A 27,750-nucleotide genomic window follows, 5' to 3' on the forward strand; every position below is an offset into this window, starting at 1 on the left:
CAGCCACTGAGCTTCAGCCAGCCAGCGGTGGAGCCAGATGCCCAGGCTGTGCTCCAGAGCATCCCTGCAGTGACTCAGAGGCCACTGACCTTTGAACACATCCAGACCTCCCCTCCCTGCCAGTGGAGAGATCTCCCAGCACATCAGACCCTAAATGCCTTGAGACAATCTCTTTCTAATCCCTAATCCAGTGGTGGGAGCCATTTTCTATTAAGGGGCAGTGACCTCAGTGGAAAATCATAATCATACAAGGGCCACATCACTGTATAAAATTACTGAAGTTTGATGTGGCTGCTGCTGTTTCTTTTTAATTAGGAAAGATGTATAAAACATTCAGAACACCTGATTTTTAAAGGAAGACAAAACCATGCAAAATAAACATGACCAATATGTTAAAATATGTTTTCCAAATTGAAGGCAGTTGAGATGATGTGACTTAAAAGAATGTAAAGGAAAGAAAGAGTGAGAAATTGTGGTAGGAAAAGGAGAAAGACTAAAGAAAAATAAGGAAAACGTGAAGGGCAGGAAAGGGCAGGCCAGTGGAAAGGAGAGGGAAAGAGGGTGATGAGGTTAGGAGCAGCAAGGAGGGCTCGTTAGGCCCAGCTGCTGGGTCGTTACTTTCTGCTCCATGCTTCTGGTCAACCCTGATCTTGTAAGGCTGGTTTTCAGATTATTACCTGGATTGTAGGCTACCATTTACACAAAGTCAATTGGTAGATGCTCATTTCTATTATACCATTTCATCTTTGCAAGAACTCTAAAAACTAGGCTTGAGAAAAGTAAGACCTAGAAAAGTCGCCCAAGCTCACACACCGTAACAATTGGCCGGGACTCCAATTCATCCGCAGATCAAAGCTTCTGCTGTTGACACTATACCATTTGTATTGTCTACCTTGCCATTATCTTCCTATTGAACTGTTGATTATCTTTGTTCATTGCCCCCTTGATCACCATGAGGCAATGAACAAATGATCCAGCTACTCTTTCCTTCCTTCTGTTTTCTGAACCCATTAAACTCGTCCCATCTCTATTCCCCACCTGCCCTGACCTCAAAACTTGGTCTGATCTATTCTTGCTTCCTGGGCTTCCATGCCCAGATCTTCCCATAGCAGCCCAGCTTACCCTTCAGGTCTCCCCTTAAGCATCACTTCTTCAGAGAGTCCTTTCAACCACCTCCCTGTCACTCTCTCAAATCATTCCAAATTGTTTATTATGGCACTTACTGCTGCGTGGTGTTTTTTGTTTTGTTTTGTTTTTTGTTTGTTTGCTGTTGACTATCCGTCTTTCTGAGCTAGAAGAGAAACTCCATGTGACCAGGACTTTATCAGCCTTGTTTGTTACTATATCTCCGGAATCTAATACTACTTCTGGCAAATAGTAGATGCTTAATATGTGTTTGTTGAATGAACGAGTGAATAAATGAACTGCTCTCTAACCCCTTTATAGACTCTGCTCCTGGCTGTTAGTGGTACTTTTTTGTACAGAACCAACAAATCAATCCCTAGGTTGCATTTCCCATATCAATCAGCTCAAATTCTCCTTCTACAATTCTAATCAAAACTCATCCATTCCACAAGCATGTCCAAGCTCTTGGCTGAGACTGTGGATGAAGATAAATGAGATTTGACTCCAGATTCAAGGCCTGAGCTTCTGGAGTTTATAGAGTCTAGAAGAGAGGGGATAAGGCATGCCCACAAAGTATTATAATTCAAGATTAAATGAGTCATAAACAATTAAAAAAGAACAAATTAAATATGTTCAGAGGAAATTTCCTCTGGTTGGATGATCTGTGGGGACCCTAACGTAAAGAAACAACAGAACTGAGATCGAGTTTTGAATGAGGGTTCAGACCTCACTGCAGTCTCAGGCAGTCAGCCATGAGACTCAGAGCCATGACCTCAGATTGAGGGCCAGGGTGTGTCCAGACTGGACCAGGCACGCGAAGACCCGGGAGGCAGGAGGGGATAAGGATGGAGAGAGGCTGAGGCCAAACTGTCCAGGTTTGTGGACTGCACATAGCCATGGGAGAGAGCGAACTGCGTGGGCACCATGACCCAGGCAGCAATGTAAACCAGCAGCCCAGCCGCTGCACTTGCAGCTGACAGGAGGGAAAGGGGTTCGTGCAGGACCCTCACCCACAGACCCAGGGGGTTAACCAAGTTTCTGTCTAAGAAGTTCAGCGGGGCAGATTTCTCTCCTTTCTTAGTAATGTGAAATGTAAGCTGGTCAACAGGCATGATTTCTCAACAGCAGGAAATGAAGCAACTGTTTTTGAGACAGCATCCCTCCCTGATGGAGGGCAAGGCTTCAGGCTGTGGTCATTTTCCTGTCAAGTTAATCCTAGTTGTAGAAAACACATCTCCTGAGAAGGCTGTCCTGTCAGGGAAGGGGTGGAGACCTGGAGGCCTGGGGTAGGAATGGGAATGAGGAATGAGCAGGGCTCCATGTTGTTACTCATGAGCGGTAGGGGCTCTGCTGGAAGAAGATCGGGCAGTGTGGAGAAACTGGAGGCGGACTAGGAGGTGGGGTGGGAGGCTGGCGGCGAGCGGAAGGGAAGGAGGGGCGACAAGCTTCAAGGGGACTTGGAGGTCTCAGGAAAGGATGCCAGACCTGGAATAGTTCCCAGCCTCTGCCTCTTTTCTTTTTTATTTTTCGACAGAATCTCGCTCTGTCGCCCAGGCTGCAGTGCAGTGGCGCAATCTCGGCTCACTGCAACCTTTCTCTCCATCCTTCTGAGGCCCATGGCCCCTCCCAGACTCAGTCATAGCCCTAGCTTCTGGGACCTGGGACCACAGTCATTTCTTCTAGTTCCTTCTCCTGGGCCCATCTTTACCATATTATATTGTAAGTATTGGCTCAACAACTGCCTTCTACATGGACCCTGGGCCCATTGAGGGCAAGGGCCCTGTCCCCCTCCTCTGCTGGCCCTAGCACCTGGCAGACTGGGGCTGAACCTGCAGGGCCTGTGGATGTCGGGCTGAATGATATAGTTGCTGTTGTACCTTCTGGGTCTCTTCCACCACCTGATCTCTAAATGTCAGGATGCCTCAGGGCTCAGGCATGGGCTTCTGCCCTTCTTGCTCTACGTGAACTCATCCGTTCCCATGGCTTTAAATAGCATCTTGACACCAATGACTGTATCCGCAGCCTAGACCTCTCCTCCGAGCTCCAGATGCATGTATCCACCAGCCCGCTTGCTCTCTCTACCCAGATAAGGCATAAACAGTTCTTTAATATGGCTGAGACAGACCCCCTACTCTAAAACTTATCTCCACCCCACGAATTCCTCACATTAAACGATTAGCACAACCTTGTCCACCTTGCTAAAGGTAGGACCCCCTGGGTGGTTCCTGGTCCCTCTATTCCCTCATCCTTTTACATCCAACTCATCTGTAGGTGTGCGGATGTTCCCTCCAAGGAATGTCCATAGTCCACCCTTCTTTCCACCTCCACGTCCCCAGCCCAGGGCAGGCCACCGCATCTCTTGCCTGGACCTCTTTAACAGCTGCTTATGTTCATGCCTCTTCCACTCTTGCCATACCACAAATCTATTCCCTACAGAGCCACTAGAGTGACTTTCCAAAACATAAACTCTATCCTGGACTACCTGCTTAAACATCCAGTGGTGTCCCATTGCACAGAGGACAAAACCCCTCTGTGGTTTCCACAGGCCCCAGGACACAGACCTGCCTCTCTCCCTGGGGCCTCTTGTCTCTCCCCACATCCCCAAACTACTCTAGCCAGCTGGTCAGCTTGCTTGTGCTTTTCTCTTTTTTTTTTTCCAACACACTAAGCTCTTTCTCACCTCCAGGACTTTGCATATGGTGTTCTCTGCCTGGATCATTTTCTCTCTTCTTGAGGTAGCTGACTCCCTCTCATCCCTCAGATTTCTGCTTAAGATCACCTCCTCGGAGAAGCCTCCCTGACTGTCCTAACTAAAGGAGGTTCCACTCCTCACTCTCCCCACCCTAGCCCAGGACTTGGCACCTAACAGGGGCTCAGTAACTCTTTCCTGAAAGAATGAACAGATGCTGCCCTTAGTCCCTGGCAGACTCCTGTGAGCTCTTTAGTTTATCCTTCTAAGCCACCAAAGATTCACTCTCCTTTCCCCTTATTTTTAAGTTTTCTCAAAACTTTCCTCATAAACACCATATTGTTGAGTTTCTTTCTCTCCCTAAAATAGCTGCAGAACTGGACAAAGACTGGCTACCTGCTTCCTAGCTGTCCCTTTCAGTTTCAGGGTTTACGTGCTAGTCATTGCAGGGGAGCAGTGGGGAGAATGGAAAATTACCAACAAGGAGAAGTGGCAGAATCCAGGGACTGACCGTGTTCTTACACCCATGGTCCTCAGTCTATAGTTAGCTTCTGACTTCCTTTCTTGGCAAGATCTATACCAGCTATCTAGGACAGTCCCAGTTTCAACTGTTCTGTCCTATTGTCCCACTGTGTTTCATGAATTTTCTTACAATATTGGCTCTCTCTCTTTTTCCTCCCACTCTCCTTTTATCCCATGAGGGCAGCCTTACTTAAACAACCCCCGCACTCAGTGTTGAAAGAGCTGAATTCAGTTCAAGTCTTGCTAAACCACATAAAATCTGCACGACTTTGGGCAAAGCACTGATCCTCTCTCAGCTTCCGTTTGCTCACCTACTGAGAGGGATAAGGCCAACACCTCCATTCCAGGATTCGGCAGGGGGGTTGTGACTGGAATAGCATGTGTTGAGCACTTGGCACACATAGCAAGTCTCCCTTGCCCCTCAGGATGAATAATGGAGTGAATTAGTCTTTCAGCCAAAAGACTCTGGGCTCCAGAGAGTAATGTAATGCTTTACCCAAACAGTGGAAGTGTGGAAGTGATGTGGATGTTGGGGGACTGTTATATTCTCACGGTTCAGCTGTGGCCTGAGTGATGAGTCAGGTCATGTCTGTAGATAGAGAGCTCTGTCTCCATAAAGAGGAGGTGCCCAGCTCCAATCCCTGAGGAAAGGTTGTATCTTTATTGGAAACCAGAGCTCAGAAGACTAGCCTTAGGGAGATGGAAGAGGGCCCCGACTTGGGTGCAGGGGTGCATCTTTCAACAGGGGTCCCTAAACAGATGGCGCCCTCCGTATGGAATCAGGAGTCGAGCATAGCTCGAACGTCTGACTGTCCAGGACCCACCTCGAAGTGTGCACTTCCCCTGCCTCACCCTCAAGCCTCCCCTGAGTCTTATCTGAATGCCTTGGCTCAGGCTCTGCTTTTCAGGGGGAGGACTGTGCCACCTCCCGGGCCAGAGTGTTAAGGGGTGACCAGTGCCCCTGAGACCACCTTGGCTACAATCTCTCAAGGGAAATGTGCATCTTGGTGAATCCGAGGGACAGGGTAGGGATCATGCAATCCAGCTGCTTCTTTCTCCCCACCAGGGAGGTCTTCATCCAGTGCCAACCTGGGTAGGTCTGCCTTGAGCATGTTTTTATTGAGGGAGCTGGCACTTTCTTTCAAATGTCAGGGGCATTGAAGACCACGCAGGTTTCACCTCCTCTAGGCCCTTGCCTAGCAGGAGAAAGGTCACTTTCAGGCATGTCCTCACACTCCCTGCACTCAGGTTTGCCTTGGGCCATGCCTGGTCAAAGGAAGCCTAGAGACTGGGCTCCAGTACAGTCTCTGTATTTAGCAGCCAAGTGACTTGGAAAGGTCACCTGCTCTCTGCTTCCTCATTGTCAATGGAGAAAACAATCTCTGTATTCGTTTTCTGTGGCCGCTATAACTAATTACCACAAATTATAATGGCTTAAGACAGCACATATTTAATGTCTTACAGTTTTTTGAGGTTACAAGCCTAAAATAAGTTTGATAAGGCTAAAATCAAGATGTCCACATGGCTGTGTTCCTTCTGGAGTCTCCAGAGCAGAATCTATTTCCCTGCCTTTCTAACCTTCTAGAAGCTGCCCGCATCCCTTGGCTCGTGGCTCCTTCCTCCATCTTCAGAGCACATCACTCCTACCTCTGCTGCCCTTGTCACATCCCCTTTTCTGTGTCTGACGCTCCATCATCCGCTCATAAGGACCTCTGTGATTACATTGGGCCCACCCAGATAATCCAAAATAACCTCCCCAACTAAGACTCTTAACTTAGATACATCTTCAAAGTCTCTTTTGCCATGTGCGGTTACATGTTCCCAGGCTCTGGGGTCTAAGACATGGACATCTTTGGGGAGCCATTATTCTCTCTACCACAGCCTCCTTACCACATAAGCTGTTCTCAAATCGCATCCATCTCCAGGCTTCAGGAAGGACCTTCTCATCTCATCGCAGGCCAAAGGGCCTGATCCCCTAAGGATGAGGCCTGGTCCCCTAAGTACTCCTAAGGATGGAGAGTCTGAAGATAGCTTTATTTGCCTGTTTTCTTTGAAACAGGGTCTTGCTCCCTCACCCAGGCTGGAGTGCAATGGCAAGATCTCAGCTCACTGCAACCTCTGCCTCCTGGGTTCAAGGGATTCTTCTGCCTCAGTCTCCCAAATAGCTGGGATTACAGGTGCATGCCACCACACCTGAGCCTTTTTAGTAGAGACGGGGTTTCACCATGTTGGCTAGGCTGGTCTCGAACTCCTGACCTCAGGTGATCTGCCTGCCTTGGCCTCCCAAAATGCTGGGATTATAGGCATGAGCCACCACGCCCAGGCTAGTTGCCTGTTTTAATGTTGAAGGCTCTTAAAGGGAGTTATAACTGCTATCTGACCCATCTCCATTCTGGCAAAAGGGATCCATGTAGCTCTGCTGTAAGCGTTTTCCAAATTCAGTGTTTAGTAGGGGAGCCACAGGATCATCTCAACTGCAGAGGGTGGAAATCTCATGGGAGAGCCAGAAATGAAGGTGGGGTTGGAGAAGGAGAACCGGCCTCCTCAGAGCATCTGCTCCGTGCCAGACCCTCACATGCATACCTCACTGAATTCTTACCACAATCCTGTGAGGAGCTGAGGCTCAAGGGGGCTGAGTCATGCTAAAAAGGTCAGCAAGTGGCAGAGCTGAATGGGGGTTGGGGACTTTTTCTGATTCTACCACAGCACCACGTGGGGTTGGGGTCACCTGGGCTCTGGCTTTGTACATTGCCAGTGTTTCTTTTCTCCTGGCATCAAAAACAACTCCAAGGAGAGGATGGTTGTTTATGGTGAACAGGGCTATTTAGAGAGGTTAGAGGTGTACATTTGTAGATGACATTTAGAATGTATGGAGAAGGAGTGTGTGTGTGTGTGTGTGTGTGTTTCACTAACCTCCACTTACTTCTGGATACTGAATGGAGAGGACAAGGAGGATCATCCAATGGATTGGAGTTTAAGATTGTCAACAAGACATCACTAGGAACACCTTTTGCATGCCCTATGGATAAGTGCAAAGCATCCCTCAAAACAGTGGTTTCAAATCACAATCACCATCCAGAGAGATGTGTTAGAGACCTGGGTCCTTGGGTGGAAGAGATCTGTTGAGAGAGTCAGGCCCTTACCCAAGCATGGCTATGGGGAAGTCCAGCAGAAAGAGACACAAACCCTGCCCTCAGGAGGCACCAGATCTGAATAGAAAAGGAGACGAGAGCCCCTACCTTCAGGGAGATCCTAAAGTGTGTGGCAGATGGAAAAGAGATAGTCCTGCCTTCAGGGAGCTTCCAGTCTGAGAGGTAAGATGAGACACATGGGCACTAAAACACCACCATAGACACAAGTGTTCCCCAAGCTCACAGACCCAATGGTTGTAAGAACACAGTCAGAGGATAGAGCAATTAGATGTGAGCCTGTGAAAGAGGGAAGCTTCCAGAAGATGAGTCTGGAATAGAAAGAGGAATCACTGAAGTGAGGAGTGGGCACCAGAATGGGGAGTACACTGTGAAGGCGGAAGCAAGCCGGTCAATCCCTGGGATGGGGGACACCCAGATCGGCTTGAGTGGCCATCACTTCTTTAACAAGATGGGCCAAAACCAGGGTCCAGAAAATAAATACACACATGGCTGCTCCAGGCGCCTTCAGAGGGGTGAAGACCGCTGGCCCCGACTTCTAGAGTGGTTCCTTACCCTGCTTTCACTCCCAGTCCCCTGCCCATGGGTGTTGTGTGCCAGAAAGCACAGACGCTGGGAGCCACTGCTCCCTTACAGGAGAGGCCGCCTGAACACAGCTGTCCCACATCCAGGCAGAAATGGTGCACAGCGCCACATTCCACTCTGTCTGCTAACCAGGAAACTGATTTCAGGCTGGCTAAGGGGACCCTTGTACAATCACTTTTCTATTATCTTCATGTGGCTTCTCCAGAGAGACCAGGTTTTCATGGGCCTATGAGGGACTGTCAACTTCAGTTCAGTTTAGTTTAACAAATGTGTGTTGAGCATTGCTGACACTCTGCCCTGTTTTCAACATGACTAAGCACTTCACTTACCATGGCAGGAAAAAAAACAAACCAACAGGGTCGCCCTGACTGGTTCTGGTCCCCAAAATAGGCCTTGACTATTTCCCAGAAACTTGGCCTTCCTAAGAAAAACCATTTGATCCCTGACTTTTGCTCTGCTGAAGTCTGAGGATACGTTGCGACTCTGATGACCATGTGAGAAAGTTGCTGTTTTCCACCATGAAGAAATGGTACCAATGGTACACGGTCATCTAGGCCATTTGGGACTTTTTCCTTTAAACATTTGTGCTTTGTATTTGGTGAGCCAGTTTTGTTTGAAAGCTTACTCCCTTCCACTCTTTGCAAGTGAAAGTTTGTTTGCTTCTCTCTCTTTTTTATTTTTTTTGTAGCTAACAATAATTTATTGTATATTTCAAAATAGCTAGAAGAGTTGATTTGAAGTGTTCATTGTTTTCTTCTCTTTTCTAAATGTATTATTCTCTGGTCCTCCTTTGACAGCTTATTCCTGGAGTTTCTACAAAGCTATTGGCTGCCTGGCTCCTACCAAGGGAGCAGGCAGACAGGTAGAGCTCACAGTGTACCTTACCCCTTGGATCTGATCTGCAGCCCACCCTCCTCTGGCTCCTCTGAAATGTCTTCTGTGCAACAATAGAGCTAAATTGATTCTTGCCAAGTCTGTTTCTGGTTCTGGTTCTGATGGTGCACGGCCAATTGTGTCCACATTGGTAGCAGCAGGAGTGGAATCTGGGTTTGATGCTGCTATGGCCTGACCATGACATGATTTCTGTCAGGTGCAGCAGACAGGGTTTCTGGAATCTGACTCCCCTCGTAGTATTTTCTGGTGAATGTGTTTGTCCAAGGATTCTGAGATTTCTTGGAGTTTGAGAATACAAGGTTAAAGAAGTTGTTTGGAGTCTCTGTGACTTTTGGAATTCTCTGTGGTATGTGTTTCATGTTGGTGTCAGTAGGTTCTTTTCATTCCAAGCTCAGAGCTTCCTTCCTCAACCCTAAGTTCTGGCTTTTAAAGTTATTATGGTCCAAATAGCTATTGATAGCTACAAAGGTAAAATTCCTATAGCTAAGATAAAAGGAAAATCAGCTTTCATTAATTTCTTTAAATAACTAAATGATGCTGGTTGCAGTGGCTCACGCCTGTAATCCCAGCACTTTAGGAGGCTGAGGCAGGAGGATCGCTTGAGCTCAGGAGTTCAAGACTAGTCTGGGTAACATAGTGAGATCCCCTCTCTACAAAAAAATGTTTTAAAAATTATCCAGGCAGGGGGCTGTGCATCTGTAATCCCAGCCAGTCAGGAGGCTGAGTTGAGAGGATCGCTTGAGCCTGGGAGGTTGAGGGTGCTGTGAACGGTGATTGTGTCACTGCACTCCGGCCAGGCATCAGAATGAGACCCTGTCTCAAAAATTAATTAGGCCAGGCGTGGTGGCTCACTCCTGTAAGCCCAGCACTTTGGGAGGCTGACGTGGGTTGAGCACTTGAGGCCAGGAGGAGTTCAAAACTAGCCTGGCCAACACGGCAAAACCCTGTCTCTAATAAAAATACAAAAAAAAAAAAAAATAGCCAGGTGTGGTGGTGCACACCTATAATCCTGGCTATTCAAGAAGCTGAGGCACAAGAATTGCTTGAGCCTGGGAGGTGGAGGCTGCAGTGAGGCGAGATCACACCACTGAATTCCAGCCTGGGTGACAGAGCAAGACTCTGTCTCAAAATAATAATAATAATAATAATAATAATAATCAATTAAATGATTTAAAAATAATGTCTTCAGAAATTTTTATATGAGGTTAAAAGGGAGCATTATTGCAAGGATAGGGACATAAAAAGAGAGAGATCGTGCTGCTAAATTCAGAAGGAAAACTCCAAATTACTCAGATTTTCAACAATGATGCTTCTTCCTAAAAGACCTAATGGGGCTTAATTATGTGTCTTATCATATGTCATTTATTTCAAATGTTGTCTCTAGGTTTAAATATCCTTGTCAGTTGGTGACATTCTTACCCATAAAGATAAAATTAAGGCCCTGGAGATTTGTTAATGTCCCACTCTCTCATACAAATCGATTGCACATTATACCTTAATAAAACACTCCATTCTCCTCCATTCTAGCTGATTAACCAGAACCATTTAATTTTATTATACATGGGTAATATTTCCGTTTTCCTTCCATATTCTAAAGGTTCCTGCTACAAGCTAAAGATCAGGACTATTGATATCACAGGACATAAACACCCATGGATACGGGCTTCCCTCTATAAGCTGGCATTGGACCTGTTCGACTGAACCAAGGGACTGACTCAGATTCTCTAGAGTGGTTTTGGTCTAGACTCTAGAATAGGGGTCAGAAAACTGGCTGTCAGGGTTAGTTTTTATTTTTTTTAAATAAAGTTGTTTTTTGTTTGTTTGTTTGTTTTTTGTTTTTGAGATGGAGTCTTGCTCTGTCGCCCAGGCTGGAGCGCAGTGGCGTGATCTTGGCTCACTGCAAGCTCCGCCCCCCGGGTTCGCGCCATTCTCCTCCCTCAGCCTCGCGAGTAGCGGGGACTACAGGCGCCCGCCACCACGCCCGGCTAATTTTTTGTATTTTTAGTAGAGACGGGGTTTCACCGTGTTAGCCAGGATGGTCTTGATCTCCTGACCTCGTGATCCGCCTGTCTCGGCCTCCCAAAGTGCTGGAATTACAGGCTTGAGCCACCGCGCCCGGCCTTAAATAAAGTTTTATTGGAACACAGTCATGCTCCTTGGGTCAGTATTCTCACGGCTGCTTTCCTGCTACAAGGGCCATGTTGAGTAGTTGCATAGAGAGTGAGAGCAGCTGATCAGAAAGCATACAATTTTATAGAAGAAAGTTTGGTCTACCTAACCCAAGACCAACAAAACAAAAATGAATTACCTAGGACTAAGTGGAATAAGTATTGGTTTCATTATGATCGATATTATATTTTAATTAATATCAGAAAAAAATCTGCTTACTCTATCTCTCATTTTCAATTTAACATATTATACCTACACACACTGGAGTAAGGCACTCTTTTTAAAAAGATTTTAATAATATATTTTATTTGACCCAATATACCCACAATATTAACATTTCAACATGTAGTCAATCTATAAATTATTAATGAGATAGCTAACCTTTTTTTTTCCAACCTATGTCTTCAAATCCAGTGTTGGTTTTTATACGTACAGCACATGGGCACACTCCTTAAATGTCACTTAGTCCCACTTGAACTTTCAAGTTTCAAAAGGAAAAGAAATCCCATGGGAAATCTTAATATAGATTATAAACTAATATATCATCAGGACAATTTTAAAAGAAGAAAAAAAACCTGCATTTCCTGGCAGGCTAGGAATATTAACAAACATGGCAATCTTAAAGAAAATAGCACTGATATAATACTTCACACATAAAAGCAATTTCTTCCTAGCCCTAAGGGCTTTACAAGGCCTCCGGACAGAAGTTCACTGTACAGCCTGATCAGATTATAATGACCTGTATTGATCGGACTTGTCTACAGAACAGTACTCATAACTCCCGCAGCCCTTGTTACAATCTTGTGTTTAATGTTGGGGTGTCTTAGGCCTCAGAAGCAGGCCTTAGACAATCAAAATATACTCTAACCTTTCCCCTTCTCTGGTCATAAAGAAATCCCCTGACCTACCTTGTCGGATTGTAGGTCGTAAGACCCCTGTTTCATAAGAGAGTCTTGCCCAGTTCCCTGAAAGAAGGAATGCTGCACAGAGGCCAATAAGAATCTGAACAGACAGCCCTTGCTGGGTTTCCCTATTGCGTCTATTAGTATTAGACCACACCCTTCTTGTCCAATCACATTTCTACATGGTTGTCAATCATGACTACCCAATGAAGTCTCCATAAAGGCCCACGATGACTGGGTACAGAGCACTTCCAGGTAGCTGAGCATGTGGAGGTTCCTGGAGAGCGGCACCCCCAAGGAGGGCATGGACGCTCCAAGCCCCTTCCCCATACCTCGCCCTGTGTATCTCAGCATCTGTGTACTTCGTAATATCTTTTATAATGCACCGGTAAATGTGTTTCCCTGAGTTCTGTGAACCTCTCTAACAAATTAAACCTAAAGAGGTGAATGTGGGAACCCCAACTTGAAGCTGGTCGGTCAAAAGTTCCAGAGGCCCAGACTTGTGGTTGGTGCCTGAAGGGGCGGCAGTCTTGTAGGAATGAGCCCTCAACCTGTGGGATCTGATGCTCTCTGCAGGCCGAGAGCATCAGAATTGAACTGGAGGACACCCAGCTGGTGTCCATTGCAAATGCTTGCTTGGTGATGGGGAGAGACCCACACATTTGGTGGCAGAAGTCTCCTGTGTTGATGGTGGTCATTGTGTTGAGTGAGAGAACAGAACAAGCACAGTTTATGTTTTCTCCTCTTACCCGTGCTTTTACAAGTTCCTTTACTTTTTATGATCAAATATCCTATGTTATACATTTGAGGGGGAAAATTGGAACCAAATTAATATAGCTTATTCACTTCTAGATAGAATGAATGTTTATGATCATGTTATTTATATAGATCCAATGAGAATCTGTCCTTTTTCTTACCAGAAAATAATTGGATACTGACCATGCCAAAATTCCATTTAATTAGGTATGTGTTAAAGAAAAAAATTATCCAATGCCACTTGTTGAAGTATGTAAGGATGTCTTTATCCAAGATCATTATGACAGGTAGAGGAACCAGGGCAATGGGGTCTTGCAGTTGCGGGGAGAGATTGGGCTCAACTCTAAAGACAGCATGGACAAGTGAAAATCAGTAGCTAAGGACCAGGGGGTCTGTAGACAGAAGTTACTAAGAGGAAACAGGAGTAAGGGGGATTCTGGCTAAACAGACCTAACAGGATTCTTGCTGCAGACAGGCCAGGGTGGTCAGACATCCCCTGGGGCATGATGAAGGACAAGGAACCTGGTCAGATGTCAAGGTATTCAGATGTTGAGGGTAGGGGGTTCTTGCTAAATTGACTTAGCAGGGCTCTTTGCTAAAACTGGATTTTACAAGGAAGTGCACAGATGGGCCTAGGAGAAGATTCAGAAGCCCGACTGAAATTTGGCCAAGCAAAGAATTTTTGTTATATGATAAGCCACTATTAAGGAATAAAGACTACATTTTACATGTGGAAATGACACCTATGAAGTCCTCTAGAAAACTCTGGTATGGCTTTAGAACTGATGACATTGCAGCCTTAGAGGTAGTAAAATAAATAAATAAATAAAACCTACATTTCCTGGCAGTCTAGGAATATTAACACATATGGGAATCTTAGAGAAAATGGTGCTGATATAATACTTCACACATAAAAGTAATTTCTTCCCAGCCCTAGGGGCTTTACAAAGCGTCCAGACAGAAGCTCACCGTAAAGCATTAATATCATGTGGCTCTGGTTTCACTAGCCATACAAAAAGAAAGTATTTATTTAATCAGCACCTCCTGTTTTGTCAATAGAAATAAATTTTGGTCAAATAAAACAAAATGTCAATTTGATGATGCTGCATCAGGAAGTTATTAAGCAACATATACGGTTAAACCCATGCCTCAATGGCAAGGACTTGCCCACAAGGAAGGAAAATCCGTAGACGCAAAGCCCAACTCTTCACTCTACTGGCTTCATTCATGACCAAGTACCACTGCGGGGTGGGGATGGGAATAATTTGCATCTGGAGATAAGCCAAGAATAATAGGTTATCCTGACTGGTTTAAGACACCAAAATAATAAGCCTTGGCTATTTCCCATAAATTTGGATTCCCAGCTGGGTGTGGTTGCACACGCCATTGATCCCAACACTTTGGGAGGCTGAGGCAGGAGGATGGCTTGAGCCCAGAAGGTCGAAGCTGCAGTGAGCCCAGATCACGCCACTGCACTCCAGCCTGGGTGACAGAGACTGTCTCAAAAAGCAAAAAAAAATTCCCTGACAAAAATAATTTCATCCCTGATTTTTGCTATGCTGATAAGTGAAGATGTGTTGTAAAAATGATGCTGATCTCCACCAAACGTGATAACCTTGGGTCATTTTTTTCCCCCTTCAAATACTTGTTGCATTTTGCATTTGACGAGCCAGCCATTCTGAAATCTGACTCGCTTCCGCTTTTCACAAGCAACTGTTTTCTTCTCTAAGTGTTTCTGCCTCTGAGTCTTCGACAGCTTCTACTGTGCGCCAGCACCACCACCGAGCTGAGGATTTGGAGATGATTTTAATTCCTGCCTGGCAGAAGTCCACCCTCTGGAGGAAGAGACTACTTGTAAAAGAGAGAATTCTCCTCAAGTATTTGGTGGGGCATCAACACCACCTCTGTTTGCTCTGACATGCCATGCAAAATGAACGAATCCTCAAAACCACTGTGCCCAAGGGGCCAGCCCAGGCTCCCAGGAGCTTGTTTTCTGAATGGTGGTAATGTCCACCCTCTGGCTCCTGATCCAGACTCATCTTGTGCCTCCCTCGAGCTCCCTCCCCCTAATTCCATGCCTCAACCACTCTTGAATTATTCTAGTTCCTGAACATAACAACCTCTTCCTGCCCCAGGTTTTTGCACAATTTTTTGTGTGTGTAGGGGACGGGGGGCAAGGGGCAGGCTAACACCTGCCCTTCCTTTATAATACATTACTTGCTTTTCTTTGTTTAATGTCCATCTTCTTTGCCAGACTGTATGCTTCATGAGGACAGGGACTGCCTCTCTGTTCCCATTCACCTTTCTGTCTCTACTGTCTACCTCGGTGGAAGGCAACTACTCTAGTACACTTACTTAATAAGCATTGGTTGAACACTATCAATGTACTGTGGGGCCTAGAAATGTTTGATTAGGGAAATTAAGTCAGGAAGCTTGTTTTGTGGTTTTATGGCACCTCCTGAGTCAGTTCTTCACAGGGTAACAAAAACTATTGAATGAGATGAAATTTTGAGAACATCAGGGTTTAAACTCAAAATATAAGAGTGTGAAGTTATGCACCATTTTGAGATCATTTGTTCATTTATTCAACGAGTACTTTACTGAGCATCTACTATGTCTCAAGCACTGGGGATAGATACAAAGGTGGATAAAATGACCCAGCCCTTGCCTTTACTGAGTTTATAGTCTAGTGAGAGAGGCAAACAAAATATCCACTCCCACACACAACATATAAAATTATAACTGAGTCAGGTGTTAAGGAGAGAGGTACAAAGTGCTCTGACAGCCCTATAGCGGGTTTTCTGTCACCTGGAGACTGCTTTTTCTGCAGACAAGGTGACTCCTGAGCTGCAATCTGAAGGATGAGGAAGAATAAAGCAGTCAAAGAAGAGCGGTGTTAGGCTGCAATTCTCCATCCGCAATTCTCCATCCGCAATTCTCCATGGGTTGCCTGCATTTCCTGCACAGCTTATGTGCAGAGACACTGGCTTCTTTGTTCTAGGCAATCTTTTTAGTGATGTTTGTACAGCAAACAGCCTTGGAAGATAGAAATAGCGTCCCCCTCCAGACCAAAAGGCAGATTTGTTTACTGTCCAGTAATAAAGATAATGTCTCCCTTATCTTGGGCTGGCCAAGGTGAGGAAGGCTTACTGCTCATCATGAAAGATTTGAGTTCCTTAAACTAGGGATTCCTCTGCTGTGATGTAACTCATTGCATTCATGGCATCTACCTGGGCTCCTCCAACACTGCCCTTGTGAGACTTGGGGGCTAAGGGGAACTGACCCTAACATGAATCATGTTCATGCTGCTTGCTGTGCCATGGATAATAAAGTCCTTTGTCTCTGACCTAGGAGTCTTGTGTCTTCTGCCAACATCCACGAAACTGTAGTTATCTCATTAATTTGCAAGTAGCATAAAATCTCAGATTTTTCATCGTTATTTACAGGCAAGTGGATTTCATATATAAAGGCCCTGTGGCGGGAGTCAGTAGAGCAAATATAAGGATTTAAAAGAAGACATATAAGCATGAGTGGAATATAGGGAGTGTGGGGGTCATGGCCTGAGATAAGGCTGGGAGGTGGTGAGCCTATGAGACCCTTGGCCAATCCTGCTAACACAGGCCTGGGGGTATCTTGGCCATTTGTTGTTACAAAGCTGCCTTCAGGCAGAGCATGTGGAATTAATAAACTGAGCTTGAGGGAGCATAGGACAACAAGGCTTGGGCCAATCTAAGCCTATGAAATAATTTTTAACAAAGGGAGATAGTGAAAATAGGAGGTGTTTTCTTAACATCCTGTGCTCTGTGATGAAAAATTTTGCATCTGCATGCCACTTCATAATATCACTGTTAGAAATTAGAAGTCCTCCTCTCAGTGCCCCAAATGAACAAGAAGAAGCTATCATTGACTGTCATTGCTGTCAATCATCTTGGGTACAAAAGGAGGCAGTCATCTTAAAAAGGAAAAGTGATGCCTCTTTAGTATTCACCGAGCGTGATTCTGGACAAGCCACTTTTTGTCCACCTCTCTTACAATGAAGGGAAGGCACTGGCTGAGTTTTAAAGGAAGAGAAAGGGAGAGAGGGAGAGAAGAGGGAGAGAGCAGAGAGACCTCACCGAGAGAGCTGCAAAACCAGCCTGGAAAAATTAGAGTATTACCTAACATTAGTGAAAAATAAAGGTACTTTCTTGAGAAGCCCTTGGACCCATTCTGCCTCTTGGAGTTCTGAACTTTTCACTCACTGCCTATTAATTAATGTTAAGCCTGCAAAGAATGGAGTTGTCCTGGATATTTGGCCAAAAAAAAAATGTATCCACAAACAGGGACGTAATCAGGCAGAGAGCCTCGTTAAGAAGTTTTGTTCTTGTCCTAGGAGTGATGAGAGATCACTGAAGGATTTAGAGAGGGGCTGTATCATCAGGCTTGGGTTCCAAAGCCTCACTGAGAGAGTTGGGGAGCTGACTGATGTGAGATGCTCAGTGCAGCCGCCCCGTAGGGCCTGTATTTCCTCCATGGTGCCTCACTGCAGCACCGAGCTTGCAAAAGATCCTCTCTCTTTATGGGAATTTCAAAACAGAAGCAAAATAGCACCAGGGCTTAAAGCATTCTTGGGAATTTCCCTGTCTTTCCCTCTAAATAATCAGCATGTAAATTGCAAAAAAAAAAAAAAAAAAAAAAAAGATACGGGCCCAAAAGGGAGCGCTCAGTTTCAGGCTCTTTGCTTTCCTTCCTCCCGAGGCTCTCTGGCCCTTACCCAGCCTGAAGACAGAAAGTGTGAGGGGGAGGGTAGGAGGGTAGGTCAAGCAGGGCAATGCTGAGCCTGGGAAGAAAACAACAGCCTTGTTTAGGGCACTGTGGCTTACGTAACTAAATTGTGCCCAGTTTCCACCTGGCCAGGGGCCTGGAGTGAATGCTGAAGATGCAAAGGTAGAGGCTGCCAGAAAAGCCAGGAAATTGCTGGCAAGAAAGGCCAGTGGTAGGGTGCAGGAGTGGGAGGAAGGCTGGGAAATGCGGCTGAGTCACATCTCCGGAAGCCCCCCATCATTACCCTAGTGGCTCTTCTGCTGGCAGGTGCCTCATGAAGACCTGACCCAAAGTTTTCAAAACTCTGCGGTTTCTCAACCCTCCTCTGGTAATCCATAGTACTCCCCCGCCTCCACTTGCCAGCCTCGTGATTCCTTCATTGACACATAGCTCAGTTCCCATAAAAGGGCTGGTTTGCCGCGTGGGGGAGTGGAGTGGGACAGGTATATAAAGGAAGTACAGGGCCTGGGGAAGAGGCCCTGTCTAGGTAGCTGGCACCAGGAGCCGTGGGCAAGGGAAGAGGCCACACCCTGCCCTGCTCTACTGCAGCCAGAATGGGTGTGAAGGCGGCTCAAACAGGTATCTGGGCTAGCCAAGGTCAATCCATCAGAGTTGTGGGTTTTCAGGCCCAGACAGCCCGCAGAGCCATCTGCCTGCTGGGTGAGGGACTAAGGGAGTGGGCAGAGGGGGAGGGGAAGCAGAGCCAGGGGAGGGACTGAGGCTGCAACGGGGGGGGGGGGGGGGGGGGCAGGGGGGGTGGTCTCAGTTGCTTGGGGGAGGGAGCAGGGCGGAAGGGCAGGATGCACTTGCAGGGGTCTCATCCTGGATTTCTCTTCAGGCTTTGTGGTCCTGGTGCTACTCCAGTGCTGTGAGTAATCCCTCCACCTCCACTTTAAGTCCAGAGGCGTGGCGAGGGCACAGGGCAGGTGTGGAGGAGGTCTTAGCTCCAAGGGAACACTTTGCCAGGTTCTTCTGTGCTTCCAATGACTTGGAAATATTCACATTTGCTAAACCGGAGTGAGGAGTATATGGATGTTTATTTTACTATACTCTTTGGTATATGTGAAAATTCTCAAAATAAGAAACTTTAAAAGGTCCTGGTTCAGTGAAGGCTTTGACTAACAGCTCCTGGGAGCCGCTAGTACAGTTGCCCAGTAGCTGCTTGGATGAGTGATGCCCACATTGTTTGCAGCAGGAGAAACAGAATTAGAGGCGAGGAAGGACTTCCTGCTCCATTGTGATATTGTGCCCCAGCTTGGGGGACATGCCGAGGGAGCACAGGACTGCCATTCCGGGTGGGTTACAAGTTAGAGGCACTCTCCCCAGGAGGCAGAGAAAGGTGGGCCAGAGTCCCTCATGGATGAAGGACCTCACTGCAGGTCACTAAAGGTGCCAGCCTGAAAGCCAGGGCCATCTGTGACACAGGCTATCTTGGGCCTTCCCCTCCCACAAAGCCACTGCTTCCAGGAAGCCTGCTGTGCTGGCACCAAGTCCCATTTCACCCTTCTTCCCCAGCTCCTACCCTTCCCCCACACAGTGCCTGTAGCGTATTCATCCCCTGCATTTGATCTTTTCTAAGCATTTTCAGAATAGGCCTTATTTTCACCAGTCAGGGAACTCCCCAGAGGCAAGGGGACCTGAACCAGCTCCTTTCATTTAAGAATTCTGACTTTGCTCACAATCTGCACCCTACTCCTCCCTACCCACCCCCACACCCCATTGGTGCTCAGCTCTGGGCTCAGCCTGAGGTCTCTTGCCGAATCCTGGCCCGGGCCCCACCCCAGACTTCTCCTTCAGGCTCTGCATACAAACTGGTCTGCTACTACACCAGCTGGTCCCAGTACCGGGAAGGCGATGGGAGCTGCTTCCCAGATGCCATTGACCGCTTCCTCTGTACCCACATCATCTACAGCTTTGCCAATATAAGCAACGATCACATCGACACCTGGGAGTGGAATGATGTGACGCTCTACGGCATGCTCAACACACTCAAGAACAGGTTGGGCCAGGGCTGGCCAGGAGAGGAGGGACCAGCTGGGCTGGTCCCAGGGCAGGGCAACCCCACCCAGGAGGAAGGGCGAGGCCCCACCCTGCTCACCTATGTTTGGAGAATTAGAGTGGCTTGGCTTAAATGGGTGGAGGGGATGACTGTAGGTGCTGGGCAATATTTGGGGTGATGAGAGACTGTAGACGGAAGCGCAGCTGAGCCCCTCTGGGAGAGGGGAACCCTCTCCTGCCCCTAACGTGCTCTCCAGGGAGCATGGAAAATGAGCAAGACTCTACTTTGCCATACTCTGTCTTCTCCCCTGGGGAAAACAAAAATGGGCAGCAGACCTCAGAGTAACTCCCATGAAGCCTGTGACCCCTCAGAGATCCACCACTATGAATCTCTATGGGATTCCCATGATGTCCTATGGGAGGACATCAGCGGCCTAACCCAGCCTCTCACCCAAAGCAGGAAACCTTCTATGGCCTCTCAGACATGGGGCCACCCAGTGTCATGAAAATGTCATTCCACTCTTGCCCTCCCCACCTCCCTGTGCTCCACAGGAACCCCAACCTGAAGACTCTCTTGTCTGTCGGAGGATGGAACTTTGGGTCTCAAAGGTAGGAGCCTCTCCCCAGGGGCAGGACGGCAGAGGATGATGGCATAGGAGTGAGGAGCTTGGGTCTCCCCCATCCACTGTATGGATGTTCCAGGGGCTCCAGACTAGATAGGTACAAGGCCTACCTGTTTGTCAGGGGCCTGCCTGATGTGTAGCAAAGAAAGCAGAGCCCAGAGAGAGCAGGACTTGCCAAGAGTCACACAGCAAGTTAACAGTGGATCTCCCAATTCCCTGCCGATGCTCTATTTACTACCTCACAGGCCCGAAAATATGGGACTTCTGGGGCTACCGCCATTAGGGCTGGAAAGAGAGAGATGGAAACCAATGGGGAAATTGAGAAGTGGGGAGACCCTGGGAGGAGTCTTTGGCTTAGGTGGGGTTGGAGCAGGGCTTGAAATGGGGGTGGTTATGGCCATCGTTGGCACCCATGTGCTGGGTGCTCTTTCTGTGTCCAGCACCCTGTCTCCCCATGATCCCATGTTGTCCTCACAACAGCATGGTGAGCTGTTATATTTGTCCCCATTTTACAGATGATGAAACTGAGACTCAGGTTATAACCTTTCACAGTGGCTGGCTAGTAAGTGATAGAGCCAGACTTGGAAACCTGGAATGCCTGGCTCTAAGGCACATGCATGCCTGGAGGCGACCCCTGTCCCAATCATGCCCTCCCAGAGCTGTGTGGCCTCAGGATCCCAGCTCTGCAGGTCCTGGAAACCCCACCAGAGGCCCAAGGCACCTAGCATATCAGTGCTGAGCATGCTACAGGGCTGATTTTGGTCCTAGATTTTCCAAGATAGCCTCCAACACCCAGAGTCGCCGGACTTTCATCAAGTCAGTACCGCCATTTCTGCGCACCCATGGCTTTGATGGACTGGACCTTGCCTGGCTCTACCCTGGACGGAGAGACAAACAGCATTTTACCACCCTAATCAAGGTGCTGGTCAGGTCAGGGACAGGGAGGGAGGTGGGCAGGCATGAGGGAATAGGGTGGGCTAGAAGCCAGCGTCAGCTGCTGTCCTCCTGAGGACAGGTAAAAAGGGACTTCAGCCTCGGGGCAGTGTCCTGGGACCCTGTGCCCTGAAGATCTCACATAGCAAGGAAGGCTTCTTGTGACCATGGTGGGAGGTGGGAGTGGGGTTCTAAGAGGTGGAAGGTTGTGACTGAGCAGAGCACCCACTTATCACTACCCACTTAGTGCAATGCCCATTGCCCACCCTTCGATCCCATACTGATGCCACCCATACCCAGCATGCACTGTGTCCAGCAGCTCTCAGCTCTGCCTGGGGGCAGCCTAAGCATCTCCAGTTACCAGGGGCAGAAGGAGAGTCTAAACAAATTGTTCACAATACCAACAGAAATCACTTTAACTTTGGGATTTCATGTACCAGCTAGAACAAAGCACAGACTGAAAGGCAAATGTCTCCCAAAGTCATCTGCGGGCCAATAGGGGTCACCACTGTCCCGATGCTCCCTCCAGGACAGGGAGTAATTGAGTGCTGATGGGTGTGCATGGGTTTGGGGAGAAGATTAGTCAGTTTTTTAGGAAAAGGATGGGTGACTTGAGGATGGGACCACTGATGAGCCACTTTATCACTTCCACTAGGCCCCAGGCAGGTTGGGGAGTACAGCAAATGGGTTGCGCAGAGACCTAGTCCGCCCTCGATGAGTCTACCTCTCATGCCACTTGGGACCCTTTCTCTCACCTGCCTGTCTCCCATCTAGGAAATGAAGGCCGAATTTATAAAGGAAGCCCAGCCAGGGAAAAAGCAGCTCCTGCTCAGTGCAGCACTGTCTGCGGGGAAGGTCACCATTGACAGCAGCTATGACATTGCCAAGATATCCCAGTGAGTCTCCTGCCCCAGGCAGCCTCCCCAGAACCTCTGCCAACACTCCTGTTTCCCCGCCACCCCCAGCCCTAGCACTCCATGTAGACTGAGGACACTGGGCTTCGAGTCCCAGTTCTTCCAAAGCCTTGATGTGTGACCTTGAGCAAGTCACTTCCCTGCCCTGTGCCTCAGTTTCCCCATCTGTCAAATGAGGCATAACAATCCTTGCCTTTCCTTTTTCACTTGGGCTGTTGCTGAGCAGTTGAGAGAGCTGCTATGAAAGTATTTTGGAAAGGGAAGTGGAAAAAGCTATTCAAACCCTCCAGCTATTGCAGAGTATTTTCTCCACACCAGGCAGAGCAGAGTGCTGGGCCCTGGAGAGGCCGCACAGCAGCCTCTTTCTAGAGTGCTGGGGAGTCCTCAAGGCTCTCTCATACACACAGGCCTCCCCCTTTCCTGTTGGCCCCACGCCTCATCCTCACCCCACCCCTCATGCCTGTGAGGAACAAGGAACAGCCAAGCAGCCTCATCTCTCCTGAGAGCAGAGCCATGGGTCTCGGGAAACCCAGGAGTAAGGAACAAAGACTCTTCAAAATGACTTCAGAGCTTTCTTTAGGATCCCAGGGACGTGTAAACTCAGTGCTTAATTAAATGGATTCTTTAGAGGGTGGGAAACAGGTGGCTGTCAACCATTTGCCCCACATATCCGTATTCATGCAATCCACCCCCAGTGGGCTCACCCGTGCGGGTGTGCAAAACCTCCTCCCACCCCAGTCATCTTAGGTTCAAGTCATCCTTTGGTCCTGCTCTTTCCCCGCCAGGCTGTCTGTTGATGCTACTTTTAATCTGCTTTCACTAAGATAAGCCTGGCAGAAGTGGTGGGGGTAAGGTGGGATGTAGGCCAGCTCCCAAATGTGTGCTGGGCATAACAGAAGACCCATTCTTGACTGAAGTACCCTTGTGGGCCCTGAGCCCGTGCCCTGGAGTGGCACAGGGAGGTGTGCCAGCAATGGGGACCGAGGTCACTGGGGACTGCTGGGGTTCAGGCTAGTGGCCTGTCTGGCTGCTGTCTGCTTCCCTCGTTCACATCCTGCTGGAGCCTTAAACGGGAGCCCAAAAGCTTTTCTTTCTTTTTTTTTTTTTTTTTTGAGACACAATCTCACTCTGTTGCCCAGGCTGGAGTGCAAGTGGCACAACCTCTGCCGCCCGGGTTCAAGCGATTCTCCTGCCTCAGCCTCCCGAGTAGCTGGGATTACAGGTGCCTGCCACCATGCCTGGCTAATTTTCATAGTTAGAGTAGAGACGGGGTTTCACCATCTTGGCCAGGCTGGTCTTGAACTCCTGACCTCATGATCCACCCGCCTCGGCCTCCCAAAGTGCTGGGATTCCAGGTATGAGCCACCACGCCCGGCCTAAAGCTTTTCTATTAATAATTTCCTGCCTCACCCTCCATCCCCTTCCTCCTCAGACACCTGGATTTCATTAGCATCATGACCTACGATTTTCATGGAGCCTGGCGTGGGACCACAGGCCATCACAGTCCCCTGTTCCGAGGTCAGGAGGATGCAAGTCCTGACAGATTCAGCAACACTGTGAGTTCTCAGAAGGAGGGAGGGCCAGGAGGGGGCCGCAAGACCTGCCATCTGCCAGTGCTCACACACCAATCTCTCTAGTCCTCAGTACAGTCCTGCAAGAGGGGGGTTATGAGGCCCATTCCACAGATAAGGAAACTGAGGCCCAAAGTCTGGGCATGCTCCGTTGCTCTGGGAAGGTGATCTGCAGGGTAAATGGAGTGAGGGCAGGGGGCCAAATGGGGAGAGGCTGGGAGCCGAGGAGGTAGGAGTCATTGTGCCCTCAGAGCCAACCACCTGATTTCTGCATCTGTCAAATAATAATAGCCCCTTCCTATGGCTCAAAGGATTTTTTTCAAGAATGAAACTGTAAAATTCACTTTAAAGTGACATGATCAGTTCCCGGAGGGACAGGGGAATCCCCAGTGCACCATACACCAATAACCCCTGCTAAGGCAGCAGTATTAATTGCTCAACCTTCCGCACCTGCGCACTAACTGCTCACGTTGTTCCCACCCTACCCCACCCAGGACTATGCTGTGGGGTACATGTTGAGGCTGGGGGCTCCTGCCAGTAAGCTGGTGATGGGCATCCCCACCTTCGGGAGGAGCTTCACTCTGGCTTCTTCTGAGACTGGTGTTGGAGCCCCAATCTCAGGACCGGGAATTCCAGGCCGGTTCACCAAGGAGGCAGGGACCCTTGCCTACTATGAGGTAATGGAGTTGGGGAGAAGGTAGGATTCCCCCACACCACCAACAGCCCTGGGGAAGGTGATTCCCCACCACGTTCTTGCTTTTTCTCCTTTGGGAATAAAGAAAATGTCCGGTTGCCCCAGCATGCCTGAGGAAGTGGAAGGGAGAGGTTAGGACATTTGTTGCTGAAAGTCTCCAGCAGGTACAGGCACATGGGCCTGCACCACTAGGCCCCTGGGATATCCCTCTGGCTATGGGGCTGAGGTCTTCCTTCCAGCCCAGGAAAGAGCAGAGGTCAAGAGGCAGATTTTTTGTTTCACGCTAGCCTCTGCTACTCTGTGTGGCCTTGGGCCTGTCCTCAGTGTCAACCAGCAGGCCTCACATCTCTGTTTAAATGGAAGAAGCTAAGCAGGGCCAAGGCAGCCACCATCTCTGGGACATTTGCCTCTGGTTTGTATAAACTTGTGTGATGCATGCAGCCTGCAGACCCTGGAGAGAGTGAGGCTGCAGGATGGAGCAGGAGCTAAAAGAGATTTGGAGAGTGGCGTCTCCTGGTGACCTGCAAGGTCTCGGCAGGACTCCCCACACTGCCTTTTCCCTGTTATCTGCTCAGATCTGTGACTTCCTCCGCGGAGCCACAGTCCATAGAATCCTCGGCCAGCAGGTCCCCTATGCCACCAAGGGCAACCAGTGGGTAGGATACGACGACCAGGAAAGCGTCAAAAGCAAGGTAGGTTTCCCCAAGGCCACACCTCAGGACAAAGAGAAAGAAGGAGGCCCCGCTCCCAGCAGCCAGATTCCTGTCCCTTGCACTGAGGGCTGGGCTGGGCTCATAGAACACATGTGCCCTGTACACACTCTGGGTCAGGGAACCCAGCCCTGCTCCTCTGGGCCTCCCCTGCCAGGTGCAGTACCTGAAGGACAGGCAGCTGGCGGGCGCCATGGTATGGGCCCTGGACCTGGATGACTTCCAGGGCTCCTTCTGCGGCCAGGATCTGCGCTTCCCTCTCACCAATGCCATCAAGGATGCACTCGCTGCAACGTAGCCCTCTGTTCTGCACACAGCACGGGGGCCAAGGATGCCCCGTCCCCCTCTGGCTCCGGCTGGCCGGGAGCCTGATCACCTGCCCTGCTGAGTCCCAGGCTGAGCCTCAGTCTCCCTCCCTTGGAGCCTATGCAGAGGTCCACAACACACAGATTTGAGCTCAGCCCTGGTGGGCAAAGAGGTAGGGATGGGGCTGTGGGGATAGTGAGGCATCGCAATGTAAGACTCGGGATTAGTACACACTTGTTGATTAATGGAAATGTTTACAGACCCCCAAGCCTGGCAAGGGAATTTCTTCAACTCCCTGCCCCCCAGCCCTCCTTATCAAAGGACACCATTTTGGCAAGCTCTATCACTAAGTAGCCAAACATCCTACAAGACACAGTGACCATACTAATTATACCCTCTGCAAAGCCCAGCTTGAAACCTTCACTTAGGAACGTAATTGTGTCCCCTATCCTACTTCCCCTTCCTAATTCCACAGCTGCTCAATAAAGTACAAGAGCTTAACAGTGTGTTGGCGCTTTGCTTTGGTCTATCTTTGAGCGCCCACTAGACCCACTGGACTCACCTCCCCCATCTCTTCTGGGTTCCTTCCTCTGAGCCTTGGGACCCCTGAGCTTGCAGAGATGAGGCCACCATGTCCTCTGCCTAGCCGCAGAGAGCCCCAGTGGGAGGCCAGAGTCCTCAGATTCACCTGCCTTGGACTTAACCCAAGCATGGCTGATGGCCTTCCAAATATTAAAGTCATTGCCATCCAGATTTCTAAATTAAATTCCCTGTTGAAAGAAACGTTTTCTGTTTCCTGAAGGCTAGCAGGCCCTGGGAAAGAAGGCTTTTCATCCCAACACTCCATCTCTTCTGATCCACGGGAAGGTGGTGGGAGCTCATCACAGGACCAGGTTAGAAAGCCCTGAACCCTGGACCCTCAGGGCCAGCAGGAAATGCAGATGTCATCTCATGCACCCTTCCTGCCTCTCGGGACTGGAGTCCCTGCAGAGTGCTTGAGAGATGGCCCTCCAGCCTCCCAGTGAGGGGCAGCTGATTACCTTGGAAGCAACCCATTCCATGGCTGGGCTGAAATCTGTCAACAGTCCTAGTGCTGGGCTTAGCCCTTCGTTCTGTTCACCCCTCCCCTAACACTCATCCCTCCACCCATTCAGAGATCAAAGTACCTCTGCTCAAGCTGGCCTGAGATAGGAGGTCGGGAGGATGTGATGGGGTGACTCAGAAGAATAGACAGATTTTCAGCCTTTATGAGGTGGAGATGCTCTCATCAGGCTTCTGTTGAATTCCCAGGGCCCCAGGAATGCCTTTATCCAAAAAGGCTCCAGATACTCACCCCAGAACTAAAGAGAATTGATTTGTGGATTCTCTGATGTTTGGATTATCTGTGACTTAGGATAATCACAAATTGGCCTGATGGTTTGTGACTCCGGTTTGAAGTGGAGGGAAGGAGGAAATATCTGAAATCTGAACCAGCTGGAGCTGGGCAGATGCACTGATCCCAAGGTCACAGCCCTGCTGAAGGCGAAGAAAACAAGGACTCGGCAAGGCGTGGAGTGGGGTGTGGGGAGGGGGTACCCAGCATTTCACCTCTGGCTGGTGGTGCCAAGTATTCCCTAATCCCTGCCACTGCCCACCCCACCACACAGGCATCTTTGAAACCCCAGGGCTGCAAGCCCTTGTGGGCAGCCAACTGCCCTCCCCTGGCGCCACCCTTCCCCCAGCCTGGGACAGGCTCTCCAGGGCTGACTCAGTGTCCTGTGGGGTTAGTCACATTCACTTATAGCTGCAGAGTCAGAGGCCAAGGATGGAGATTGGGTCTCCAGGACCCACTCCCTGCCTGGCGAGACGTGGAGTCACCTAGCAGAGGGCGAGGGCATCCAGGGAGGGCCAGATCCAGAGGCTCCCAGGCCCTGCACTGCCACTCCCCAGCAGAGACAGCAGGGTTGAGAGGCAGCCACACCCTGGTGTCCCCAGTCCCCAGGAAAGGGAAGAGCATGCATGCTGCTGAGGGCCCTGAATAAATCACTTTTACTTATTTTTAAATTGTGAGCACATCTTACATGCTAAAGAGTGCATAAATGTATTTGTTTAATTTGAAGAATAACTATGTAGTAAGAACCTGTGTAACCACCACCCAGGTCAGGAAAGGAAACCTCATTAGCACCCCTGCAGCCATCACGATCACATATATCCCTGTTCCTCCACCTAGAGGCAATCGCCATCCTAACTTTTGTACTGGCCTCGTCTTCCTTTCTGGCCTTACCGCCTACGGATGCACCTTGAAGAAGAGAGCCTGGTGTTGACTGCATTTGGATTTAATGTAGATGAGACAGATGAGACGCACCATTTCTGTGTGCCTTGCTCTTCTGCTCATCACTGGGTCTGTGAGTAGCTGAAGTTGCTCATT

General features: G+C 48.8%; 1 protein-coding gene across 1 annotated transcript; it reads left to right on the top strand.

The window, feature by feature from the left end:
- Nucleotides 1-17,950: 17,950 nt before the first annotated feature.
- Nucleotides 17,951-25,849, top strand: CHI3L1 (chitinase 3 like 1). The gene is made up of 10 exons (XM_001153636.5): nt 17,951-18,173; nt 18,433-18,462; nt 19,392-19,593; nt 20,145-20,201; nt 20,984-21,134; nt 21,923-22,044; nt 23,495-23,618; nt 24,128-24,310; nt 24,903-25,019; nt 25,195-25,849. Exons 1-10 carry the CDS (start codon nt 18,149-18,151, stop codon nt 25,333-25,335), a joined length of 1,152 nt encoding a protein of 383 aa, XP_001153636.2. The 5' UTR covers nt 17,951-18,148; the 3' UTR covers nt 25,336-25,849.
- The last annotated feature ends 1,901 nt before the right edge of the window (nt 25,850-27,750 follow it).

This window comes from Pan troglodytes, chromosome 1, assembly GCF_028858775.2.
Source record: "Pan troglodytes isolate AG18354 chromosome 1, NHGRI_mPanTro3-v2.0_pri, whole genome shotgun sequence".
Lineage (NCBI taxonomy): Eukaryota > Metazoa > Chordata > Mammalia > Primates > Hominidae > Pan > Pan troglodytes.